Below are 8488 nucleotides of genomic sequence, written 5' to 3' on the forward strand. Positions count from 1 at the left end.
GATCCTGAAACCAAGCTGCCTATGCAATAAAACTGTCAAAAAAAAAAAAAGCAGAAAAGATAGGAAGGAGGGAAGAAGGAGGAGAGGGATGAAAAGAAGGAAAGACTACAGCACTGGAGATGTAGCTTAAATAGCTCAAATGACTGCTTGCCTAGCAGGGGTTCAGTCCCCAGCTGTACACAAACCAGACACACCCATAACCCAGTGCCTGGGGGCGTGCAGACAGAGTCAGAAGTCTAAGGTCATCCTTTGCTATGTAGCTAGACTAGACTAGACTAGAGGACAGGGAAAAAGAGAAAAAAGAAGAAATAACCCTCTATAACACACAGTCCTTTTTACCAACACTTCATTATTTAGAAATGTTGCAGAATTCTTCTTCCTCTCCGAGTTTCCTGGGCACCATGGAAGGAAAGCAGACAGCGTGGGAGACAGGAATGGACTCCCTGCCTGGGGGGTGGGGTGGGATGGGAGTGGAGGGAACAGCTGCATCCAAGGAGTGTGTCTAAGGGGAGACCGGCAGAAGACGCGCAGCCTATTATAAGTGTCCCACATTTTTAGAAAGGTGACCCAGTTAGAGCCCTAGACGTGTGACACATATTCACAAAAGAGGTCAAAGTGAGGCACTGCAGAGAGGAAAAGTTAAAAGAGCAAAGTGGAGCAGAAGAGTTAAAAACAAACCATCAGAGGACACTTGAAGTTGGTTCAGCATGAAAGCATAGCCTGGTGTCCCCAGGCTCAGTTCAGTCCGCTTCCCCTATCTGAGGGCGAGTCCCCTGTGTTTCCCCAGTGAGGATGCCCACACCACAGTGTGTGATGGTGTGAGGAATCTCCTATCAAGACTGAAATGTACCCGATGCTTAGAATGCCAGGACCCTCTGACCTCACTCCGTATACACCTCAGCAAGGTCATACAACGGTAAAACTATTCCAGTGCCACTGAAAAGCTGGAGAATCTTAGAATTTAAAATGAGGGCATTTAATAGAAATGTATGGTGTATAACCTTTACCTAAAAGGACATGGAGGGCCACTGTAGCCAGCCAGGAATGTAGACTAGCTAGTTCCAGGAACCTGGCTAACTCAGAGCCTCAGGGCTCTGGTTCCTCCTGCCCCTCCTGAATGATCCACAATGAGGGCGGAACTAAGAATGAAGGTCTAGTGGTTTATGAGACTCTCCACCCTGTCGACCAGTAGATGAAGATTACTTTCCTAGAATGAATGTGTTCCCCTCCCTAACTGAATACCTTGGGTCGGGTCCCTCTGAAAGTTTCCACTGTTTTTGTCATGTTTCCTTGGTAACCCTCTCCCCGCCCCCAGTTTGTGGTCTTTCCCTTAAATACTCCTCACTTCTTGTGTTCAGCATCGAACTCTGGCCAGCATGGTCACGAGATCGACCCCGGGGTCGAACTCCTCTGGCCAACATAGTCACAAGATCGACCCCGGTACTGGTCTATCCCAAATAAACCTCATGTGATTGCAGCAAGTTCGGTCTCTCGTGAGTCATTGGGTGGTCGCGTCATCCCGAGACTTGAGTAAGGATCTCCCCAGTTCTGGGGGTCTTTCACCACCATAAGCCCCGACTATGGGAGGCTCTGCACAGCCTGTGACAGAACCCTCTGTTGGTGACAGTGCCACACGCACTGCTCTTTGTGCATGTTCTACACACTCATCACGCCTTGTTCATAAGCTGCATTCCGCCTCTCCTGCCCTCTCTACGGCGGCCTTTGGGCCCCTGAGGTAGAGCCCTCACACCACCCCCACCCTCCAAGCTGGCTGCTGTTTAAAAGGAAGAAGCATCCTAAATTACCTCCACACCTGAAGCCTGCTAGGCAGAAATGCCCTCTGTGAAACCCAAAAGGGCCTTTACCCTCTGAGAAGCCACCTCTTGCAGAGGTCCCCGCATTCATTATGGGCTGCTCATGACCATCTGTAAATCCAGCTCCAGAGAGATCTGACACCTCTGAGAACAGCTAGCCCCTGAAGTCATACAAGTATACCCACACCCATCACACACACACACACACACCCATCTCACACACACACACACACACACACACACACCCATCACACACACACACACACACACACACACGTACCCATCACACACACACACCCATAACACACACACACACACACACACACACACACACACACAATGGAATGAACATGTTTAAAACTAGGCAAAGAAAAAAAAAGTTCTTACATGGATTCCAATGTCTAAATGGCTGTTCTGTTTTTTTTGGCCCCGCAGCGCTGAATGAAGAGGTCAGCCATTTTGAAAAACGAAAGGTGTTCATTTTGTTGTCAACAGTGATGACATGGGCGAGATCCAAACCCCTGGACCCTGTGAGTAGAACTTGAGTTGGGTATCCTTGCTCTCCTGATCCCCAAACCATCATGTGAGTAGAACTTTCTCCACAGTGAGCTGGGTAAACCTAAACCACTCCATCTCAAGTATTTAATAGAGTGTCAACCCTAAGCGAATCCATGTTGGGGTCTGGGAGTCGCCACACAAACCACGCACATACCAATCTCAATTAAGCAAGAAATCACACAAATAATTCAGGATGTCCAGGTCCACAAGAAGGAAAAACCTAATTGTGGCACCAGTCTATCCTCAGGACAGGCTTTTTATAGGAAAAAACAGGTTCAAAAGTTCAAAGGCAAGCAGCGCCTGGAGTGGTACACCATTTTGGGTAACTAGACCCTATTGTCTGCTCACCTTCAAGCTGATTGGTCCTGAGTGAGGGAAGGAGGAGGGCAGTGGGCAGATGCTGAACAGAAGCATTTCAGAACATTGAGATAACAGGGTACAAGGGATTCTACCACAACTTTTTGGCTTATCAGTAACATTCTTTAGTGTCAGTTGAAGTAATAACTATGAACTTAGCTGGGCGGTGGTGGCGCACACCTTTAATCCCAGCACTTGGGAGGCAGAGGCAGGTGGATCTCTGAGTTCGAGGCCAGCCTGGTCTACAGAGTGAGTTCCAGGACAGCCAGGGCTATACAGAGAAACCCTGTCTTGAAAAACCAAAAAAAAAACAAAAAAAACAAAAAAAAAAAACCTATGAACTTAATTTCACCTTGTAAGTAACATGGACTCTGAATACAAAATGGCTACAGTTGTGTTATAAGGAGCAGGCCTCAACCATTGAAATCTAGGGGAGTTTATTATATATTACACACCACAAAAGCTTGGCGAATTTTGTGTGTGTTGTTTTGCTTTCTGAGACAGCATCTCGAATTGTCCAGACCTCTTTAGACTCGCTCTGTAGCCAGTGGTGGCTTTAACTTCCCATCCTTCCACTTCTACACCCAAAGAACTGGGTTTACAGGCATTCTTGGCCATATTTAGATTTCAACGGTGTGCTAAGAATCAAACCCTGGGCTTTGTGTATGCTACAAAGCACTCTGCCACCGAACTGCATTCCCAGCTATGACCACCAAGAAGTTTAAATTGCCTCCTGACAGTGACACTACCCAGGGACGCTTTGGTCAAGGCCTGACCATATATGTGGTAAGGATCCAAGAAGGCTACTTCATTGCTTTTTCACTGCTGTGACAGATCATCTGACAAGAGCAGATGGAGAAAGGTTTGTTTGTTGTTTGTTTGTTTTTAAGTTAGGGTCTCACTATGTACCCTGGCTGGCCTGGAACTCACTCTGTAGACCAATCCGGGCCTAAACTCAAAGAGATCTGTGTGCCTCTGCTTTCCTAGTACTGGGATTACCGGTGTGTGCCTCCACCCTATGAATAGGTTTATCTTGTCTCACTGAAGGGATTTGGGTCACCTTGGAGGAGAAAATGTGGCTGAGAGAAAGGTGGCCAGTCACACCAAGCCTGACTGCTCTCAGGAAGCAGAGATGAGAGCTGATGCTCGGCTCAGTTTTTTTTGTTTTTTGTTTATGTTTTTTTTTTCTTCTCTCATTCCATTCAGTCAGGGACTCCAGTCTGTTGGCTCCTCCTTCCTCAGGTAGTTCTCAGACACGCCCTCCAGGCAGTGTCTCTCCTAGGTGACTCCAAATATGACAGTGAAGATGGCCTTTACAGTTTGTTATAAAGGAGCTAACGTTCTTACTGCTCGAGGGCTACGCACCCTCCTCAAGTCCCAGCACAAGTGCATTCCCCGAGGGTCTGTGTGACACCAGTGGACATAAGACCGGGGCAAGCACAGCACAGCACGCATGTGCCAATCTGACCACAGCTGCTACTTCATGACCAAAGGCCCGCCTCCTTCTAGCATTGCTGCTGCTCCAGAGCCGAGTGACTGTGTGACAGCCTCTCACTCAGTGGAGAACCACCCTAGCATTTCTTCAAGACTCATCAGATGGTACGATCAATTTAAAATGAAGAGGACTTTATAGAGTTCAACACACACACACACAGACACACACACATGCACACACAGACACACACAGACACACTCACACACACAAACACACTCACACACACAGACACAAACACACACACACACACAAACATACAAACACACACCCCTGCCCCAGGGAAAAGACCACCAACTCTACCCAAATTATAATTAGGTAAGTTTATTGGTGCTGTTAGTGGGACCGTGATCTCTGAGCCAAATGAGAGCCTGCCATGCCAGGTGGGCTGAGGGAAGGACTTTTAAACGAAGACCTTGAGTGTCTGCACAAGCAAGCCAGGAGCCATTGCCCGCTGCCAAGATTAGGATGTCAAGGTAGCCTCAAAACAGTCCTTGAAGGTCTGCCTAAGAGGTCACAGAAGCAAACAAAGAAACAAGAAGCAGCCATACTGTAACAAAGCAGATGGTATGGCTGTATATATATGGGGGAGGGTCACTCAGTTAGGGTTGACAGGAACGTGCCTTCTGGGGACTTGAAGCCAAGACAAATGGTTATTAGAGACCAAGATGGATGACTAGTATAAAATGGAGTTTCCTTAGCCATCACGACAGTGCAGATGGTGTGCAACAGTGCTTCTCGGCTTTCCATAGCAGTAAGTTGTTGATTACAAGATCCATTTTCCTAGCCATGCTGAATTTGGGACTCTGGTCATTATGCAGCAGGCACCTACACTTACTGAGCCATCTCGCTAGCCCCTGTTTGTTTTTAAAGTCTAGCTATGTTCTGTGTGGAAGGAAGAGATGATCCTAACTCGGCCAAACTCTCAGAACAAGGGTGACTGTCGGGTTCTAGTTGTCACAAATAACTAACCAGGAACCCACACAAGTTCCAGGCTGGTAGAACACAGTAAGCAATTTGAAAGGTCATCTGCAGGCTTGGCTCAGTGGCCCACAATGAAAGTCCCAGCTACGCTGGAGGCTAAGGTAGCCAGACCACCCCAGTACAGGAAGAGTTCAGCTCCAGCCTGGGCAGCATAGACCCTTGCAGAAAGAATAAATCAGTAAAACAGAATTAAAACATAGGAAGAAGGTCCAGTTAACAGAGCCACCAGATTTCACTTAAAAAATAAATAAGTGGCCGGGCAGTGGTGGCACATGCCTTTAATGCCAGCACTTGGGAGACAGAGGCAGGTGGATTTCTGAGTTCCAGGATACCCTGGTCTACAGAGCGAGTTCCAGGACAGGGCTACACAGAAAAAAAAAAAACCCTGCCTCGAAAAGCCAATAATAATCATAATAATAATAAATAAACAAGAACAAAGCCACACTGAATGAGCTCAGCAGTTGCCATATCTGTTGGAGAACTGGCAGAATCTCCAGAATTGCCAACACCTTTTCATACATAACAAGGAAATGGTGCAATGCCAGATGGAGAGGAACTGCTCACTCAGCATCTATCATAAAAAATGATCACTTCTCTCAGTAGCTAGGAACTAGCCCTCCCCAATCCCTACCCTCCTGCCTCTCACCCTCCCACCCCTCCCACCCCAGCCAGTGAAAGGTGGACTTAAAGCAAACCAGCTCTGGACACACTCTGGAGTCAGGAGGGAGATGGATGGGCATTTCAAGCCTTAGAATTTTGGGCTAGCCCACTCAACACAGTGAGACCTTGTCCTCGATTTGTGGGTTTTTGTTGTCATTTGTCTCACTTTGAGTTTTTACGTAAAATACACCTCATGTGCTGTTGTTCTTGTTGTAGTAATGACATTTAAGAACTAAAGAAGAATAGCCCAAAACCAGTAGCAAAGGATCACAGCACAGAGCCAGGTCTCTCTGTCCCTCCAGGAACCTAAAGGCAAAACTGAACTGACCGCCCTGGCTTTCAGTTACAGGCTTCCATGCAGCTGATAGACGGAGACCCGTCCCCTTTCTCTAGTGAAAACCTAGTCAGGGTACCTTGTAGTCCACCTTGTAAAATGTGAGCATTTCTGCTGCAGACACAGGGTCTGGCAATGGAGTAGGCCTAGAACAGTCATAGTGGGCAGACTGGTCACGTTAGCCAGTGCTGTGGAGCTACAAGGCGCCATCCTTCCTGTACCCCTTAGATGGCATCCACAGCAGGCAGCAGCCACCGTAGTCCGGCAAGCTGGCAGCTGAACCCTGGGCTAGAAACATGGATGTGTCTAGATCATCCTTTCCAGACTCAGTGAGTTTAATTGCTAAGGTTAGCAAATAAAGTGAATACAAGAGCCGGGTGGTGGTGGCACATGCCTTTAATCCCAGCACTTGGGAAGCAGAGGCAGGCAGATTTCTTGAGTTCGAGGCCAGCCTGGTCTGCAGAGTGAGTTCCAGGACAGCCAGGGCTATACAGAGAAACCCTGTCTCAAGAGAAAGTGTACCACCGGCCCATCTAGTAATCATATCCATGGCAACTTTCTAGCCCCAGGCTCAGCTGTCAGTTTCCCTAACTATGAAAACTGCTGGATGGCTGTTGCCCGCTGTGGATTCCGTGTAGGGGTGGGTTTATCTTCTCTGCCAATCAAAGCATTAAAGGGAAGAAAGAAGTGTTGCTAGAAATCTCAGAGTCCCATATGATGACTAGGAAAGAGGCTCCCTGTTGGGGCTAATTAATAAAAGAATTTTTGATTGGACACAAGCAGAGGCATAAGGACAATGTATTAGTTTAAAAGGAAAACCCCAGGTCAGGCGAACAGTAAGCTTCAGAACTGCCAGGAAGGGAGGGGGAGAAAGGAACAAAACCCAGTGGCTGGAGCCAAGGCAGCGTGGAGAGCAACTGTCTGGCGGTGAGCGAGGGGGAGAGTCATCTTAGAATGCACCCATAAGTTCTGGCCAGTATCTGAAGGACGAGTAGAAAAAGAAATAGCACACAGATCCAGCCGAACCTTGAGTGCCCAGGGCTCTAGGGACTGCACTAGAGGACCAGAACTCTAGAAAGGAAAAACACATCATCTCAAGGTGAACCCACCTTCCTAGGTGTGTCCCTAGAGGTGACACCTAGACCTGTCCCATTGGATTAACCCTTAAGGAGGTGTGTGTTATGTCAACTCGACACACAAACTAAAGAAATCTGAGAAGAGGGAGCTGTGCTCACATATATGAAATAAATAAGTAAACCTTTAAAAAGAAAAAAAAAAGAAAAGAGGGAGCCTCAGGCAAGAAGATGCCAATGTAAGATCCAGCTGTAAGGTATTTTCTTAATTAGTGATTGATGGGCAGGGTCCCAGCCCATTCTGGGTGGGCCAATGGTGCAAGCCTGTTAGCAGCACCCCTCCATGGCCTTTGCATCAGGTTTCTGCCCTGTTTGAGTTCCTGCTCTGACTTCCCTCGATAATGAACAGCAATATGAAACTATAAACCAAATAAACCTTTTCTCCCCAATTTGTTTTTGTTTTTTTTGTTGTTGTTGTTGTTGTTGTTTTTAAGTCATGGTGTTCTGTCTCAGCAATAGAAACCCTAGAATGGGATGAGGAAGACAATCTATCGCCACCTAGTGGTAGAATCCATTCTTTACCTTCTCCCTTTCTTCCTATCTGTGGTCCATGACAACCTTGCTAAAATGTAATTCTGATTGTGCTACAAGGCCGGCTTAAAAGGCTTCAGCCGTGGCTGGGGCACGTCTCATTGGGCACAGGTGCTCCCAGAGATTCCCCACTTTGAATCCCCAGAACCCCATTAAAGCCAATCACATAGTCTGAATGACTATCATTTCAGAGCTCCTGTGTAGACAAGGATGTCCCTGGAGGCTTGAGGGCTAGCTCGTTAGGATGCTTGCTAACCAAAAACCTTTCTCAGAGGAGGTGGACAGTGAGGACTGACACCCAGGGTTGTCTTTTAGCCTGCACACACAGGCCACGGCACCTGCATGTCCACATTCACACGTGAATATTTACACACCAACCACCTGTCGTAATTATCTACATGCCTCAGCAGGTCCCACAGCCCTGAGCATTTGCCTGCTGCCTTCTTCATCTTCTTCCACTTCCCACCATGGCTCCAGTCATTTGGAGCAGGAATTTACATAGCCCAAAATGGCTCAGCTTCACTCTGTAGCCCAGGATGGCTCTGAGTCCCTGATCCCCCATGTCTACACCTCTCAGCTTCACTCTGTAGCCCAGGATGGCTCTGAGTTCCTGATCCTCCCCTGT

The 8488-nt window shown here is 47.6% G+C and overlaps 1 protein-coding gene across 2 annotated transcripts in view; it reads left to right on the forward strand.

The window, feature by feature from the left end:
- Ak7 (adenylate kinase 7) overlaps window positions 1-8488 on the forward strand; it is a 71711-nt gene that overhangs the window by 9832 nt on the left and 53391 nt on the right. For both annotated transcript variants that reach the window (XM_031356734.1, XM_031356735.1), the window contains exon 4: window positions 2250-2344. In XM_031356734.1, coding sequence (XP_031212594.1) covers window positions 2250-2344 — 95 coding nt within the window. The remainder of the gene's footprint in view (window positions 1-2249; window positions 2345-8488) is intronic.

The sequence above is a fragment of the Mastomys coucha genome, unplaced genomic scaffold (genome assembly GCF_008632895.1).
Source record: "Mastomys coucha isolate ucsf_1 unplaced genomic scaffold, UCSF_Mcou_1 pScaffold6, whole genome shotgun sequence".
NCBI classification, from domain to species: domain Eukaryota; kingdom Metazoa; phylum Chordata; class Mammalia; order Rodentia; family Muridae; genus Mastomys; species Mastomys coucha.